The 19853-nt window shown below is 34.4% G+C and overlaps 2 protein-coding genes across 10 annotated transcripts in view; one reads left to right on the forward strand and one right to left on the reverse strand.

Moving 5' to 3' along the window:
- Window positions 1–19853, reverse strand: part of SUPT3H (SPT3 homolog, SAGA and STAGA complex component) — a 568866-nt gene that overhangs the window by 539421 nt on the left and 9592 nt on the right. For all 3 annotated transcript variants that reach the window (XM_046005138.1, XM_046005136.1, XM_046005137.1), the window contains exon 2: window positions 15607–15707. In XM_046005138.1, coding sequence (XP_045861094.1) covers window positions 15607–15707 — 101 coding nt within the window. The remainder of the gene's footprint in view (window positions 1–15606; window positions 15708–19853) is intronic.
- The window catches only part of RUNX2 (RUNX family transcription factor 2), a 319385-nt gene that overhangs the window by 22324 nt on the left and 277208 nt on the right, over window positions 1–19853 (forward strand). The gene's annotated exons all lie outside the window — the stretch shown is intronic.

Genomic DNA, 19853 nt, shown 5'->3' on the forward strand with positions numbered 1-19853 from the left:
CTTTCCCTAAATCAAGTTCTCACATTCCCATTTCCTAGTACCTTTTACATTTTCCTTCACAATCCTTATCACAATTTATAAGTATTTACTTAGGCAAATGTATGTACAGTGCATAGCATACCATATGTACTTAGTAAATTATCACAATGAATTTATGAGTAGAGATGTTTATATTTATTATCTTTCCACTGATACCATAAAATTTTGTCTCTACATCATCAGTGTGATCTTGATTATAAATGTTACTGACTGTAATATGAATGGGGTTTCTAAATTTGAATTTAGTACTTCTGGGGACAACTGCACTCAGGGGAAAAAAAAGGACCTATATTAGTCACAATGACAGAAGCACAGTAATTCTCTACATCTCATCCCTCATTCTTCCATTACTGAGTCTACTAAAAACAAGCATTAAGAAAAAATGTTAAGTTTTTTGGCTTTTAGTTTACCTGCTAAGTTTTCTTTTAAGCACTGTCTGCTACAACTGTGATTAAATCAGCGGTTTACTGATAAATCAGGGAGTCTCTGCTATCTGATACCTTTTTTAGCATTTGATAAAATTCAACTCCCTTTCATTTTCTTTTTTAAATTCAAGAATATTGAACTACATATAATACTACTTCCTCAAAATGATTTAAACTATTTTAAACCAAAAGCCAACATCGTACTTTCTAGTGAATATGAAAAGCATTTCCATTAAATCAGGGATAAAAAATTCTACTATCCTCACTGTTAGTTATTAGTATTTCAGAAGTTCTGATTTAAGAGAGAAATAGCCATTATTTATGGATAATATAATTCTATACTTAGACTGAGGAGAATCAACTTAAAAATAAAGATGATTAAATTTAAGATGTTCTTACATCTTACACTACATGTAAATATACACAATTAAGTCAAAGATTCAAGAGCGAAGGACTGAACTACAAAAATAGTTCATTACAAAAACAACAGAACTTCTGAGAAATGAGAAATAGTAATGTTATTTCTAACAGAACTAGACTGCAAGCCCCATGAGATGACAGACTGTTTGTTTTATTCACTGTTATATCCCCCAAACCTAGAACAGTGTCTGGCACACAGTAGGCACTCAACAGGCATTAGCTGAATGAATAAATTAAAAGCACTGGCATATAATAATCCTTCAGGTCAAATGTGGTCTGCCAATAGTCTAAGAATGGTTTATTACAAGTCCACAATGAGAGGAGTCTACACCAGAATGAAAACCAATGGCATCCAATGCACACTATTTAACTCAGCTTTTTTCACAGGAAAATAACTCAGTGAAGGCAGCAGGGGACTGGTTAACAATCTGGCTCAAGCTACTTATCTCATAAAAGACCAATGATACACAGTTCACATACTGGCTACACTGGGTGGCACTGCTTTAAACTAAATGTTGGGAGCTGATGCTGATGAGGGAAAAAACAAAACAAAACAAAACAAAAAAACTAGCTTTAAACCAAAGAATAATTTGTGAAAGTAACATCTGGCTTTTGAAATGTGGTCATATTTAGGTCAGTGCATTTTTTTTTTAAGATTTTATTGATTTATTTGAGAGAGAGAGAGCAGGAGTGGTGAGAGGAGTCAGGGGAGAGGGAGAAGCAGACTCCCCACTGAGCAGCCCAGGACTCCTGAGATCATGACTTGAGCCAAAGGCAGACCTTCAACCTACTGAGCCACCCAGGTGCCCACCACTCGATCTTTTAAATGAAACTTAAAACACGTATGAAAGCAACAAGGATAAGCTCTTTTTGTCAGTTAAAAGTCAGAGGTTCTAAACAGGAAATTTAGACATCCCAGGAGTATCTAAATGAATGAAGCCTTACACTTTCCGAGCCATTAATAGTAGATGATCCTGAAACCCAAAACTAACCAACTACACATCCTAAGCCAAATCACCTCATCCCTCTCTGCTCTTCAGCTTCTTTACCAGTCAATCAAGACCACCTTAAACAATTTCTAAAGACTCTCAAATTATCCCTACAGTCTAAGTAACTGACACTACCAGATTGCTTTGTTTCTGAATGAAGGCAGACAGGTGGTTCTACAGAGATTTGCTGACGTTAAATGCTATCTGTAATCCTACAGAGTCAAACTGATTGAAAAAGCAGACATTTATAGAGATTTGCACTGAACACCTATCCATCTCCTATATAAATGACTTACATATATGATCTAATTCACATGAGAAATCTGAGAGATTGGATGTTATCATACAAATTTTATAAATAGTAAAAATCTCACAGAAATACCAAAAAAAGGAGAAAAAAAGAGAAAGCTAAAAGGGATTCACTCATATCTGTATGACTCCACCAGACCATACTTCCTTCTACAAACCAAACACTACATTGATCTTACAATTTTCTAAGGACACATTAGAGATTTCAAGTAAATCAGAGATTTTCTAAATACAGAATGTTGTACCTAAAAATGTGTTTCATGAGGTAAAGATGAAGAAGAAACTAAAGTTAGTGTACTAAGAGAATAATGGGAATGGTAAAACTTCAATTCCAAAGTTAGTAAGGAAGGAAAATAAATACCTGGTGCATGACATACAAATGTTCAAAACCTTAAAAAATCAGGGGGCAACCAAAATAAAGCACTAATTTGAATTTCTAATATGAATACAGTATGAAGATAGATTACCCATACCCCCATTTCCTGTCTGTTCTATTTTGAAGACTTCCAACCTCTTCTTAGCATTAGCAACTCCCATTGAAGACTGTCCTCCTAAACTACCCACTATGAACAGGACTTCCTCTTTATTCTATTTAACACCTACTAGGTTCCTCATAGGTACCAGGGCACTGTAAAACAGGCAAATTAAAGCAATCTTTGTAGTCATAAAGCTTACAGTGGGGAACAGAAACAGATAAGATCCCTACCATACAACGAGGACTTTGGTAAGAGTACAGTATGAGGGGCCACAGCACACGGGAAGGCAATTAACAAGACCCAACAGGCAAGGAAAGCCTTCCTAGAGGATGAGATGTCCAAGCTGATACTTCTATTTTGTTACATTCTCTTTTCCTTCAGCTCTCGTAATTACTACTTTTAATCTACTTATTTTAAAACCTCACTAAAATCTCCAAACCCTTCTTTTTCTCCCATTTTTCTACAAATTGATCAATTCCTTCATATTTTCTGTTCCATCCTCCCCACCAGCCAAGACTCAGGGATCAGAACCCCTAACATCTTAAACTACAATATTCTTCTGCTACATCTGCCCTTCACATCTCTAAAGCAGTCCAATCAAGCCTCTTTTCCAGTCCTATGTCCAGAAGCTAAGCACTGCTATAAAAATTATACAACCTCACTATTAGAGCCCCCATAACTGCTGACTAAGCTCCGATGAGTCTGGGAAAACTTAGGCAAGACTAAGCATATTCCTAATTAGCTTTCACTCCCTAACTCCCCTTACCATTACAAACCTTCACCCCTCCCCTCTAGTTTCCCTACCTCCTGTCCTCACCAACCTCAGCCAGTGGCCTTGCCTACTTCTTCAAAATGGTATGAATGATAATTAGACATAGATGATTACTTTAGACATTTTTTATGGATTAAAAAAAAAAAGGGTTGTGTGTACTGAACTAACCCAGCAATGTAACTAAAATTCCTCACATGGTTTCGTTGAGAAAACAGATTTAGTCCCAAACATAGGACTTACAAATAAACTTTGACCTGCCATCTGACAATTTCAGCTATTAAAAATACAGCCAAAACCAGAACTAAGAAATAAGTAAACTCAACTCTCAAAATTGATACTAAGTTTATGCACCAGTGGTCATATGATTTTTCTCAGAAGTAGTGCCTCAGGCTTTCCTAGCTTATGAACTCTTATTTTAAATATTGGCTTAAATTTGACTACTAGTCTATCACAGACTGGAAGCAGTATTCAAAAAAAGGAGGGAAGTGAAACATTACCAGAGTGTGGCACACTGATAGCATCAAAATTAGCAGCCGGGGGTTGGGGGGTGGCAGGACATAAAACTCTATAAAAATATATAAAATCAAACAGCATAGTGAAGCAGGGCCATTTATCATAGGAGCAAAGTATGAGAGCATCACTACAGTAGAAGTGGATCGCAACAGATGATACTAACAATGAAATTTCAGAGTAAAAAAGAGTAATTGTAGCTGGTATTCTGCTTATACACAGTAATAAATGTCATAAATAAACTATAAAATGTTCATTAAAATGGTCAAATAAAACCCATCTGATGGCTTAAATTAGCTCATGTATTTATATGATGAATATATTAAATATCTTCTTTTCTAATTGCATAGACACCCCTATATATAAGTAATTCTGTTAGAATACAGTGTGGGGGTTCCTCAAGAAATTAAAAATAGAACTACCCTATTGAACTACTGGGTGTTTACCCCAAAGATAGAGATGTAGTGAAAGAAAGGGGCACCTGCACCCCAATATTCATAGCAGCAATGTCCACAATAGCCAAACTGTGGAAAGAGCTAAGATGCCCTTCAACAGATGAATGATGAAGAAGATGTGGTCCATATATACAATGGAATATTACACAGCCATCAAAAAGGATGAATACCCAACTTTTTTATCATCATGGACAGGACTGGGGGAGATTATGCTGAGTGAAATAAGTCAAGCAGACAGAGTCAATTATCATATGGTTTCACTTACTTGTGGAGCATAAGGAATAACACGGAGGACATTTGGAGAAGGAAGGGAGAAATGAAGGGGCGAAATTGGAGGGGGAGACGAACCACAAGAGTCTGTGGACTCCAGGAAACAAACTAAGAGTTTTAGAAAGGAGGGGGGTGGTGGGATGGGTGAGGCAGGTGGTGGGTATTAAGGAGGGCATGGATTGCATGGAGCACTGGGTGTTATAAGCAAACAATGAATCATGGAATGGAATCAAGTATAGTGACTAATATAACATAGTAAAAAAAAAAAAATACAGTTTTACATACCCATAAAAAATTAAGCTAGCCTTTTGTTTCTAATCATGCTCATCATTCAAAAATAAGACAATAACTGCATAATTTAAAATCAAGGGGATAATTTGGCTGATTTTTATAGACTGCAGGCACAGCACAATTCTACATTCAAGTAAGAAAAACAAATATTAAAGAAAATGGAGACATTCTTCAGAGTCTCTAATCCTGCACTAGTAACCAACTCATTCATTAGCCAGTTTCTACCCAGTGTTGTTTCAAATAAACTTTCTAACTGTAAAATTATTTCATTAATCAACTTTAAAAGTAAAATGAACTGCAAAGACCAATGTCTGAAATCTGAGTATACAGCAAAAAGCATAAAAAGAAGAAAAATGAAACTGCTTAAAATTTGCACTTAGAATTTGTTTTGGAACGTGATAAAATGATTCCTAAAAATTCATCTGGAAGAATAAAAGTAGGAAAAGAGACAAGAAATATTTTAAAAGGAAAAGTTATGCGGATGACCCTGAACTATAATACCAAATTTTAAAACATATTAAGAAGCTATAATAACTAAATTAATGCAGTACTGGCAAAGGAAAAGACAATTCAATGGAACAAAGTAGAAAACTCAAAAATAATAATTTATTATCTGATAAAGGTAGCATTTCAATTCTGAGGGAAAGGAAGGCTTATATAATTTGTGGTGGTTAGACCACTGGCAAACCAATTTAAAAACTGTTTTAACTTAGAACCCTTCTTGACACTATACAACAAAATAATGGATTAAATATTAAACTTGAGAAACTAGAAACCTGAAATGTAAATACCAGACGATATATATAAAAATTGATGGTAGGACTTTCAGTCAAAGGCAGAAGCAATAATAAATAAATAAATAAGACTGATTTTAACCACATTAAAAATGAAAACTTGTATACTGAAAAGAAATCACGCACTATAAACAAACCTTAAGGAAACCAAAATATCAGACATACAAACACACACCACAAAGTATAAGACTCTGTGTTGGTAGAGGATTACAGATTGCTTTTATTTTCTTCTTTCTGCTTATCTATATGAAGATCTTATTGCCTCTTCTGAGTTAAGTATGTCATTTAGAAGTTGCCTCAGTTTCCTTGAAAAGATACATGCACCCCTATGTTTACTGCAGCATTATTTACAATAGCTAAGGTATGGAAGCAACCCAGTGTCCACCAACAGATGAATGGATAAAGATACATACAATAGAAGAGTACTCAGTCACAGAAAAGAATGTGATCTTGCCACGTGCAACAAGATGGATGGACCTAGATGGTATTATGCTAAGTGAAATAAATCAAAGACTATATGATTTCACTTATATGTGGAATCTAAAAAACAAAACAAAAGAGCAGGCAAAAAACCAGACTTTTAAATACAAAGAACAAACTGGTGGTTGCCAAAAGGGAGGTGGACTGGGGGATGGGCAAATAGATGGAGGGGATCAAGAGGTACAAACTTCTAGTTATAAACGAGTCATGGAGATAAGAGTACAGCATGGGAATTATAGCCAGTAAAATGTAATAATATTGTGTGGCAATTGATGGTACCTACACTTATCTTGGTGAGCACTAAGTAATACATAGAATTGTTAAATTATTAAGTTGTACACCTGAAATTAATATAACGTTGTCAATTTACTTCAATTATATATTTATTTACATATAAATAAATGAAAACATATGTAACTTATGTATAAATAAATAATACATGTCACATTACTCAATACTGGCAAGGTATATACACTACTGGTGAGACTGCAGTTCATTAAAACCTTGATGAAAGGGCAACAAAAACCTTAAAAGAACTAATCCTAATGAAATATCCAGTCATGTGCTCAAAGATACACATACATATACACACATACCCACACAGTAGAGAGAGAGAAAGCAGGGGGGAGATGAGAGAAAAGAAAGGAGGAGAGGAATATAGATCTATATATAAGGGAAGTTCATTACAATCCTATCTGTAACACTGAAATACTAGAAACAGGTATTTAACAAGATTGCTTAAAGACAAGATAATGGAATATAAAGTATCACAGCCTTAAAGATAATACCATATATTTATCAATATGGAAAGGGCTTATCGTATTGTATAAGTAAAAGCCCAAGTTATACAAGAGCAGTTATAATATGAGCTTTTGATATTTATTTATTTTTTTTTTAAATTTTTTATTTCTTTGACAGAGAGAAATCACAACTAGGCAGAGAGGCAGGCAGAGAGAGAGGAGGAAGCAGGCTCCCGGCCAAGCAGAGAGCCCGATGCGGGGCTCGATCCCAGGACCCTGGGACCATGACCTGAGCTGAAGGCAGAGGCTTTAACCCACTGAGCCACCCAGGCGCCCCTTGATATTTATTTTTTTTTAAATGCATTCGACAGAAACTAGAAAGATAAATACCAAAGCATTAATAGTGCTTTAAGTCAATGAGTTTAAAGTGTTCTTTATGATCTTTCATCTCCTGATTTCTTTTTCAGAAAATAACATGAAAGACATTTAATTTTGAAAAAAATGTTAATATAACAGTTCCCCAATCCATAACATTTTCTTGGTTTTAGGGTTTTTTTTGGGGGGGAGGGTGGGAGTTATTTTGTTCTTAACATAAAATTCACTAATGCAGAAGTGAACCAAGATCTTCTGGTTGCAAATCTACAATCCTTTCCACTGTATCATGCTATCTAAATCATTCATATGTAGCATTATTGTCCTTTATATTAACTTACCCTTTAAAATATTCATATTTTATCATAAATTTTATGATAAATTTTAGAGAAGTAATATTTTACTGTATATTAAAAACAAATATTATCTCTGTTCACATCCTTCCAAAAGATTAGAAGATACCATCAAATCCAAATTCTAGGTTGAAAGAGACAGAATAAAAAATAAAGTACTTGACTCCAAGTTTGACTGTTTGGGAGTAATTCCACACAAAAAGAATGTTATTTTTATTGTAGAAACAACCATCAACTGATTGCCAGGTCAGCCCAAAAAGATTAATTTAAACTTGACGGAAATATACTACTAGTGTATTGTTATCCCTATTAAACACACATTACCAACCTACATAAAATAGAAATAAGGGAGAAATCCACAAAAGTCCAGGAACACCGTACCAGCCATGGAAAAACATGGTTCTTTGAAGACAGAAATCCATGGAAAAAAGGAAGAAGAAAGCAGTCAGTCAAAGATAACAGATGAAGGATTATTTCTCACTTCTCTTCCTTAGAACAGTGGTTTGTGAATTCTATGTGTTCTGTTCCAGGAAAAAATGTTATGCCAGTTAGAAAAACCTAATGACTACAGTATTTTTTAAAAGGCATATGATATTTGAAGATTTTTAAAAATATGCAGAGATGTCAAAAAAGATACATTTGCAAAAGGTAGCACACTCATAACAATATATATTTTTGTGACATATTTTAGTACATCAAAACACATACACACATATTAATACATATGTTAACATGTTAAAAATACATCACAGAATAAATCAGTTCTCATTTCTTTGGAAGTAATACAAAACGCTTATTAGTCTCATACCTACAGAGAATCAGAACTGTCCTCAGCAAACTTTAAAATGGTCATGAAGCTTGGACCCAAAATTTGTCAAAATAAAAAAAGATTCATTCCCCTATATTAAAAATCCAGGCTCAGTCTGTAAAGCATGGGTCTCTTGATCTTGAGGTTGTGTAAAGAGTCATTTACATTCTTTACTGATAGCATTCACTGTTAGGAGGCAATCAATACATAAAGGTAATATTAAATTTTAATCTCCAATCCAAAATTACTAACCACTTTTTGATATATTTCGGTATTAAAGAATCCATTTTTTTCTAAGATTCTATTTATTTATTTGACAGATTGAGACACAAGAGAGGGGACACAAGCTGAGGGAGTGGGAGAGGGAGAAGCAGGCTTCCCACCAAGCAGGGAGCCCGACGCGGGATTTGCTCCCAGGACCCTGGGATCATAACCTAAGCCAAAGGCAGATGCTTAATGACTGAGTCACCCAGGCACCCCTTGAAGAATCCATTTTTATCCACTACAGTTTTGAGATTTTTTTTTTTAAGTGGTCTCTACACAACATGGGGCTCAAACCCACAACCCTGTGATCAAGAGTCACACACTCTACCAACTGAGCCTGCCAGGTGTGCCCATCCACTACCATTTTTAAAGATTAATTTTGAATTTGGCACATTTAAAAATAACAAGTTTTTGAAATCCTAGCATGTTAAAAATAACAAATTAACAAAACACTGCATAACATATTGCTAACTCTCTAGCTACCAGAAATTCTACAAAACTAGCTAAATGAAAATGAGGACCCAAAACTCACAATGCTGTTACATATTCAATTACATATTCAATTACCCTGGCAGAATAATCAAGTACAAGACAATATGCTCAGAGCTATAGCGGTGGGACTTTTAGTAAGACTAAACACAAATATATTATGTAAATTTACAAAGGAACATTTTTAAGAAACACACTTCAGTATTATCTGTGCTTTCCAAAAAATGGAACATGAAATATAATATTAAACCTCCCAATCAAATCTTACCTGCCAAAGTAACCAAAAATTAATATCCCCAAATCTTTAAAGAACTGTGGGACAATGACAGCCAAAAAAAAAGGAAGCAGCAGAAAGTAAAATGGTGACAGCACTTATTTACTTAAAAGTAAATAGTAAATTTTAAAAATGATATAACACATATATGTATTTTCCCAATTTCAATAAAAATATAAGAAACCGAGGAAAGAAGTAGTCCATGTATAACTTATATTTTCCATATTTATTCTGTGTTGTCAAACATGTAGCTACTTGCTATATGTGCCTATTTAAATTTAATTAAGATAAATGTAAAATTCAGTTGTTCAGTTGCCTAGCTCACTTACACGTACTCAGTAGACACACCTAGTTAGTGGCTATCATACTGGAGAACACAGAAATAGAAATTTCCATCAATGCTGAAAGTTCTACTGGACTGCAGGCTACAAGGCAGATCACTCATTTTTCTCTGTAATTATAAAAATTCTTCCCACGAAACTGCAAACATTTCCCCCTGCACTTGAAACATTTTTATAAGCTCCCTAACCAGACATTGATGAGAACCATTTTTTTTAAAAGATGATGGCAACAACTAACAGGACAGTGCCTACTATGCACTGGAAACAGCAACTATCCGCCTTGACTCAGAATCTCATTTCACCTTCCTATAAACCCTATGACGTAGATGCAGGTCTACGGTTCCTTCTCTGAGAAACGTCTTTCAGAATTCCTGGGTTTTCAGGTTTTAGAAAGTTAATACTGAACATGAAGGATATGCTATGTAACACCACAGGCAGTCAAGGTAAGCACTCAGGAACACAATGGAATGTATGTACGAGAGGTAAGTGAGTTCTAGAAGTACCCGTGAACCAGCTAGGTCCCGGTTCTGCCAGCAAACTGGTTCAGAACTGGTATTCCCATTCTCCAGTGAAATACTTTGCAACTATATTGTACTTTTGAATGACGGATCTATGAACTGTTACCTATTTTTCCCCACACAACTACGGATTTTCATTAAAGAATTACCAAAATGAACATCCCCCTGGACTTGAGGGACTCATTCTAAGACTGAGCAACATATTTTTCTCCCTGGTAATTACAGACATACTATCCTAAATTTGAAAGCCTTGTTTACCTTCTTTTCATGAGATAACTGATAGAGATATTTCAGTACAAATTCAAAATTGTATTTTGTATCATAATTTATAAGATGACACTTTTTTTTGGTGCAAGCACTTAATTCAGTTGGGATCTAGCAACTTAAACATTTCCTTATTTCATTTCTGAAAGGAAACTAGGTAAAACCAACTTTCAGTTACATACCACTTTTTAGGTTCTCAATCAGCTTTCACAGATTTTCTCACTTTCAGGAAAGACTGTGACCAATTTTAAATAATTTGAAAATCTTCCCCATTATTGTTGTATTTATAAACCAATGTGTATCTTAAAATATTCCAAATAGATGCATTCCACAAAAAGTACACGGATAAGTTTATCCACATGTTTTAGTGTAAATTTATCAAGAATTAAAGGAAAATATTAATGGCAATAAAATATAACATTTAAATATTCAACAATGTAGCTATGTTTATATCCAAAATTATGACATATCACAAATATGAGCATCCAATAAGTAACAAATACACAATTTCAACAAAAAATTATACTTTCTCTTCGTTATTGACATGGCCTTACTTAAAAAGATTTGGTGATTAGGCATACGAAATTGAAATAAATGCTATGATACCATGAAAATAACTTCATCCAATACTTATAAAAAATAAGACCTCATTGTTAAGGATACTAATTAACAATAATTATTCAGCTTTCACATTACTTCATTAGAGTATACTACTTACACATAAATTAGTGAACACTGATTCATAAACGAAATTTCCTAGATCAAAATCAAAACTTGATTGGCTGAAATGTAGTTTAGCATAATATGTCAAAAGTACGGACTCTGAGGGAGTTAGACTTCCTGGCTTAAATATAAGGTTTTGCCACTTACTCTAATGGCAAGTTTTTGTAAGTTACTTACTTTTGTGTCTCAATTTCCTCATCTAATCTATAGAAGGGGAATAACGGGATCTACCTCACCAAGTTGTGTGAAGGTTAAATGAAACGGTACATGGAAGTAGTTAGGCAGTGCCAGCATTCACTATTGTCAGTAGTATTAAAGCACCTCTGAGCATGGAATGAATTGTTAGCACTATTTACCTTTTAAGAATTCTTCTCCAATTTCCTAAAAAACTTAAATGCACCAAGAAAACAATATTTGAAGGAACGCTGTGTCAGCTGAATAAACATCTATTATTTACACATATGTTTACATATCAGGTCTCTTTAAAGTCAGATTAACATGAGGCTAGAACTGAGAACATGATTCTTTCACAGCTCCTAACTTCAAAATGCTAAATTATAGCCAAATGATGCCATTTCACATAAACATCTATGCCCTCACCTAATGTAGCAATGAATGAATAGTTGTTGCTAAATGCCCCCCAAAAACTCCCAGGAAAAGAAGCAAATCTTACTGAAAAAAATTATTAGTTCAGTTTTGGACATATTAAGTTTGAGGTGCTCATAGAATACTGCGGGGTGTTCCGGGAAGAAGTCAGAAGTAGAGACCTCAGGAAGCTTACTCTCAGAAGTTCATCACTCTTTGTACTACCATGAAATTAATTTTTCATATCCTATTACCTGGTAGTTATGTGTCTCCACAAACCTCTATCGCTACACTATCTCAAAGGCATCTAGGTCCTGCCATGGAAGGGGTCAATAAATGTTGATTTCTTTAAAAATAAGCAGAACTATACAGTTAAGAGGGTAAATTTTATCATACACTAAAAAAAAACTAATTAAAATTTCTTTTCAATCTGTGAATTTTAAATATGGATGAAATTTTCATTTTGAAGAATTCTTACAAAATAAAATAAGTACCTACAATGTGGATTTGAAGAGATTTCACTTTGTAATTTACGGACTACTTGAGTTCAGTAACTTAAAAATGAAAAGCCTCTGGACCCTCCCAGCACATATTATTCAAAGAGCTGTGATAAGAAGCATGTAGCAAACATGCTGAGTTATTTGCTCTAGGTAAGGGAAAGCTGCTATCATCCCCAATGCACCAGCAACTGTCTGCTAATCCTTTAGTTTAAAATCTACAGAAACACTTCCTAAAGAATGCTTCACTATACTATTTACAAGCCAAACTTAAAATATGATCCATTCTATCAAGGCTCTAACAGTAGTACAGACCAGCTAGCCGCCAGCTCTGTATTTAATAGCAGATCATGACAATTTCATTTGTGCTTGACAACTAGACACCTTTCATTGAAACTATTCCCTGGAAATGACACTACAATATTTTTACTTATTTAGAGGGCAGGGAGCCAGGAGAAAAAGAGCCATTTATGGTGAATGGGTGTGAAAGACAGTAACAGTAGAGGATTAAAAAATGTTAACACAATATAAACAGGCTTAACAGAACTGTGAAATGGGGATACACAGAATGGAATTTCTACAACACAAAATAAACACAAAGATTTAATCCTGCTCTTCTCATCAGAAATAAGCAAGAATAAATATACACTGCTTCTTATATAATCAAAAGCCTGAAAACCTTATACAAATATTGGTAAATTTAAAAGGATTCCCCCAATTTGGGCCCTTTTTTCCTGTTTTATGAAGCAATTCATAAGGGGAAAAAAATAACTTCAGACTATAAATGATGAATGTAACTATTAGGAGTAGCCTCTCTAAGAGGTCTGAAATAGAAGGAAAATGTACATTTCTTCCAAAGCTGTAGCCAACAATAACTTTTGCATTCTGAATCCAGCTTAATCATATTAGTTGAGAAGATGTTTGCAAAAGTATTTAATAAGAAAGTGCTGAATTTAGCTTTTATTTTTTTCTGTTTTCTTAAGTGGCCTACAGTCTATCAAATGCACTAAGAATCTCTCCTAAGTGTAAATGACCAAAAGGAAATAAAGCTTTCCCCTTATAGAGAGCTGTTTCTATAGATCAGGTAAACCTTTTCTGTAAAGGGCCACAGACTAAATATTTTCAACTTTACAGGCCATATGGTCTCTGTCACAAAAACTCAGCTCTGTCGTGTAGCATGAAAGCAGCAACAGGTAACAGATAAATGAGTATAGATGGGGTCCAATAAAACCTCATTTTCAACAACAGGCAGCCGGTCCATGGGACCATAACCATAGTTTGCTGACCTATGCTATAGACCTTGTTTTTTTACCTACGACAAATGTATTGTTTTTTCTTTTTTTTTTTTTAATATTTTATTTATTTATTTGACAGAGATCACAAGTAGGCAGAGAGGCAGACAGAGAGAGATGAGGAAGCAGGCTCCCCGCTGAGCAGAGAGCCCGATGCAGGGCTTGATCCCAGGACCCTGAGATCATGACCTGAGCCGAAGGCAGAGGCTTAACCCACTGAGCCACCCAGGCGCCCAAATATATTGTTTTAATAAACACCACCAACTTTGAAATATGATATCTGGGATTTGCTTTAAAATATTTCATAAAAGAAAAGTGGAGAGTAGGTTAAATGAGACTAGCAAAACACAATTATTGTGAAGGTTGGATGATGGATGCATGGAGTTCATTATCCTATTCTCTGTAATTTCATGAGTTTGAAATTAAAACTTTTAAAAATACAAAGTAAATCAATGAACCAGCTCTACAGGAAAATGAATTTCTTCACTTTACTGTAAACCTTCTAAAGCACATTTATTATTTTGAAATATAATTAACATTATGCAAATAAAAAATTCTTAAAGCAACAAAACTAAAATGAAAAGGCTTATTATATGAAAGTGTATACCAGCATAAACCCTTAACATTTTCCATAATTTAAAACACAGGCTTCCCCATATAGCTTCTAAATATATTAAATTTATTCTCATCTTATCTAACAAAATATTACTGATTTTTGGTTTAAGAATATAATTATTTTTATAGGGCACATGTTATTTATATTAACATGTAATAAGTTTATTATTTTCCAAATAAATTAATATTTTTTATATTATTTAAATTTAGAGTCCTAAACTCTAAGAAATAAGTATTCATGGATACAACCTACATAAACAAACACTTAAGGTCTTCAACAACTAAGAATGTAAAAGGATCCTCCAACCAAAAACTTGAGAACCTATGGCCTAAACATTCTCATTATTGTCTAAAGTGTGTTTACCAAGCATATGAACAGCATATGTATTTGAACAAAAATCATCACACAGTAAAGTTAATCCACTAAGAGGACTATCAATATACACCCACAAGAGGAAGATACTTAAATCATCAACAGAAACATTCTTTTCAACTTGCCCTGTATGTCATAAATAACGTATCCACAGGAAAAGAAGAGCTCTAATGTGTTGTCCCACTTATGCAGATAACTGTCTCCTGAACCAATAATAAAGAAAAATATATGCCAGCAGACATCTCTAATAAGAGCGCTAACTCCTACCAAATCAAGCTATGCCACATCACTCAATGCAAGAAGCTAGAACTCAAGCTAAACAGGGCCTTAGGAAAGAAATCTTAATGACTGTACAATTTCTCAAAAACAATAAATGTGTTTTTTAAATGTTCTAGGTTTTTTCTCAATATTTAGCAATACAGTGATTTCAAATAATATCAAAACTAAAAAATAATTTAAATTAGGCTCATGGAATTATGATATTTGTGAAAAACTGAGAACCTCTGTGAAAACATCTGAACCATCCAAGAATATAATCAATCTCAAAATTCTCTAAATCTAAAACTAAAATAGAAATAAACAATCCGTAACACAGATTGAACAAATAACCAGAGCAAAAATATTCATGTGATTGTTCATTCTTTTATAAAGATAAACCAATATTTATTTTTCAAATACAATACCACTCTACTATTTTTAATCACTTTTGCCCCTTTTGTATTTGGCTATTTAAACTATTATCAGACTACTTCATTTTTACTTAAGTATGCATTTCCAAGTTAAGTTTTAGAAATTTTATTATTTTTGTTGTCTTTTATCAACCTGAATAAACTTATAATAGTAATGTGTGATGCAGAGACATACTTACATCATACTCTGTAACTCTGCTGCAAAGCTTACAGACTTCCCTGTACTTCTTCCACTACTTGAAGTAGCAGTAGACATGGGGCTGGCTGCAGTATTATTCATCTAAATAAAAAAGAAATAAAGCTTACAAAATGTATTTAACTATAAATAAATGCATCGAAAATGGAAGCAATTATAAATTACTTCAAAAGGTATAGAAAATTTTAAATTTCTAGTTTGTTCATAAATCTGACTTGTCCATATTTAATGTTCTTTATTAAAATGAAATAGTAAAGAGGGGGCACCTAGGTGGAGTAGTCAGTTTAGCATCCGACTTTTGGTTTCCACTCAGGTCATGATCTCTGGGTCCTGGGATCAAGTCCCGCCTAGGGCTCCACTCTCAGCATTGAGTAGGCTTGGGATTCTCTTTCTCTCTCTTTCTGCCCCTCCCCCTACCCATCACACTCACATGTGTGCTCGCTCTCTCTCACAAATAAATAAATCTTTAAAATGAAACAGTAAAGAAGAAAAAACTGCTTAGTCAAATACAATATCAAAAAAATACTCACTTAGGCGACAAACATTTTATGGAAGAAAAAGATTCATTAAAATACTTTAGTAGAACCCCATGATTTTCAAAATGTGTTCCAGGGAGCCCTAACATTCACAGGCAATACTTCAAGGAGTTTCCAGTGGTCCCAAAGTACACCCTCCCAGTTCCATCCAGAATCAGAGAACAACTCTGATTTTTCTATTTCATGTATTGGGGTTCCAAGTAAGAGTTAATATAAAGAAAGAATTGGACAGTTGTAAAATACAAAATTAGAACACCATTGCATAATCTAATTCCTATTTGAACCAAAACCTAAAATATAAATAATAAAGTCAATCAGTAGATCAGAAATAAGCGATATTTTATAATCTCAGGGTTAAGTAAATTAACAATTTAAAATGTGACTTTTTCCCAATAAAATTAAGTTGATGCATAAGAGGAAAAGCAGATGCCAATCCCAATATATGCTATTTTATTTAATGCATGTGGTAGTCCCATAAACAAGAATTAGTGAAAATAATGTTAAATAAATAATAATGTTAAAATAATGAAAGTAGATAAAAACCTCAATTACTCAGTAAGTGCTTCAATAAATGTTAGCTATTATTTCATATGTCCATATAAATTTTGCAATATAATTTTCCTTAAAAATGATCTGCATATTTGAATATATGATAAAGAAGTACTGCAAACTTTAAGTATACTGTAGTAAACCAAAAGACAAGAGTCAGACTGTCTAGGTTCAAATCCCAGTTCTGCTACCTTACTAGGACTTTGGGCAAATTACTTAACTTCTTGGTACTCCAGTTCCTTCATCTTTAAAATGGGAATGATAATCCCACATTCTTAGGGTTGTTGTGAGCATTCAATGAACTAATCTGTACAAAGCATTCAGAACAGCTCTTAGCACACAGTAAGCATACAATGTTAACTTATTATTGTACACAGAAAGAATTCTTTTATTGGTCAGCTAAAAGCTTTTATATGACAAATTTAGGTTACTCTTTTTTCAGAATTGCAAGTCTCAGAAACTTGAATATTTTCACTAAACAGCCTTAATGCAATTCAACAAGTATTAAGTACTTAGTTTCCTTGTAAAATATTTTTCAGTACTGACATCACTACAGCTAGCAGTCATCCTAGCTCAAAAATCTGTCTTTGACTCCTTCTCCTGCACCCTGTAATTTGTAAAAACAAAAAACAAAAAAACAAATTCTATTTATGTTCTTACACCCTCCCCATCTTGTTCTACTGTTATGGCCCCTCTATAAGCACTATTTATAGCTTTTCTCTTTCCATCTCAATTCATTCTTCACCTTGCTGCGAAATTTATCTTCTTAATACATCCTCTAACCTGACAGCTCCTGTGGGCAATGGAGGTTAAAAGTGACATAGGAAACCCAAACCCGGGTATTTACCAAGCTCTGAGATGGAAGGACTGGGCTCCAGGAAGATGACTGAAGGGAAGAAAAAAAAAAGCCACCAAAAACAACAACAACAACAAAACTACTATAAACCACTGCCTGAGACAGGCCATGTGTGAAGCGTTTGAGAGAAGGCAACAGGACAGAGGCCTAAGATGAGCAGCATGCTAGCTGGGTGGCTAGATGTGGAATATCCCAATATCCTCCTGTGGCAAGGCCAACTATCTGCCAGCATAAGTCCTGGTCTAGTATGAGGTCCCTAAGGGTCAGAGCAAATGAAAGAGCAGAAAAATCAAGACCTTTTACTCAAATTGAGCCTGAAAACCAAAATTCTAAAACACATAAAAAACCTAACGCTATGAAAGATCACTGACTTTTTTTAAGCCTCATTTTTTTTTTCACACAGACTTTTAAAATAAGTACTTTTTTCTACAAACAATATAGGAAAAGAAGCATCACCATTAGAACTCAGATTTTTTTTTAAAAAAATCACATTGCCAAATCCAAGATTGGGGGAAGACAAACAGGAAGTGACTAGGAACAGTCCTACAGAATCAGGACAGTGATAAAAAAGAAATGTGGCTCTCTCAAGGACCTTAGAAACGGTTTCCCTCGTCCCACCAAAACCCTGGCAAAGATACGATGTTCCAGAGAAAATGCTAAACTCAAAGTTTATGTATTAATCCCAACCTCCAAAAACATTTATGATTTGGGGCTCCTGGGTGGCTCAGTGGGTTAAAGCCTCTGCCTTCGGCCCTGGTCATGATCCCAGGGTCCTGGGATCGAGCCCCACATCGGGCTCTCTGCTCCACAGGGAGCCTGCTTCCTCTTCTCTCTCTGCCTGCCTCTCTGCCTAGTTGTGATTTCTGTCAAATAAATAAAATATTAAAAAAAAAAAAGCAGTTATGATTTAAGGTGACTCACATCAGACTGGAAGACATGCCAGTGTGTGGCACGATCCTGTGGCCTAATGTCCCATAACACTGCGGGAGCAATCTGCCCCTTTTTCATTTTGCAAATCCAGTCACCCTACTTTAACACTCTGAAGAGGAGACACTTCAGAAAGTAAATTTGTATTAAAACCACAGCTCTCGGGGCGCCTGGGTGGCTCAGTGCGTTAAAGCCTCTGCCTTCAGCTCAGGTCATGATCCCAGGGTCCTGGGATGGAGCTCCGCATCAGGCTCTCTGCTTAGCAGGGAGCCTGCTTCTTCCTCTCTCTCTCTCTCTGCCTGCCTGTCTACCTACTTGCGATCTCTGCCTATCAAATAAATAAATAAAATCTTAAAACAAAAAAACCACAGCTCTCTTCAGTTGTCCCCCTACTGCAAATGTTTCACATCAAGGGTATTTATTGGTAAGAGGTAAAAGGTCCCAATCGTAGTTTATTATAACCACGATCATCCTTTCACAGTCAAGTTATTTAATTTTTAAATCAAACAGGTGAATAACATTTTTCTGACATGATGAGCTGATAGCTCATTAGAATCTTTAAAAAATTATTTCCCATACCCGCATTTCATTTTATTTAGATAATTAACTTCTTTAGACATAACTTCTTTACACATCAAAGTCCCATCTCCCAATGCTTTATTTCCTTTCTCCTAGACATTAAAAAAAAAGTCAGTTAAAAGCAGAAGCACTCAAGTCAATTTTCTCTAATAAATACAGTTAACATGGAACTGAAAACCTACTGTAATCTTCTCAATGGGTTAATGTCCTGCAGTTGTTTTAGCTTTCAATTGAAAAGCAGCTGTTGGCCATATTTTACAAAATGAATTCAGATGTGCAGATGGAGACCTAGATTATTTCAACATGCCACAGTTTAAATGTGAACCCGAAGAGTAAGTTCATCTCTGATTAATACTTATATTTAAACCTGATCATTAAGCCAAGAGCCAATACTATGTCACACCTGTAAGATCTTATTCTGGAGTAGAAAAATTAACATCTTTTATTTCAAAATGATGGAATTTAAGGATATAACTTTTCCCCCAGAAAATACTGTAACAACAAAAACATTTTTTTAACTGTAGTAAACTTAAACATTAAAATGTGAATTAAACAAAAATGTAATGAACATGCTACTGAGTTTCTAATTACAGCTCATATTTTTGGTGCTAAATGACCAAAGATGAAATACCATGAAACATCTTTGGCTTAAAGTACCTCCAAGAGTTGAAAACTTTATTACTAGTTATAGCACCATCAAAACAACATAAATATCTGGATTGTGAAATCTATCAGTCTATCCATTTATTAAGACAGTGGTATGTTTTATCATTTCTTCTATTA

The sequence above is a fragment of the Meles meles genome, chromosome 5 (assembly GCF_922984935.1).
Source record: "Meles meles chromosome 5, mMelMel3.1 paternal haplotype, whole genome shotgun sequence".
Taxonomy (NCBI): Eukaryota; Metazoa; Chordata; class Mammalia; order Carnivora; family Mustelidae; genus Meles; species Meles meles.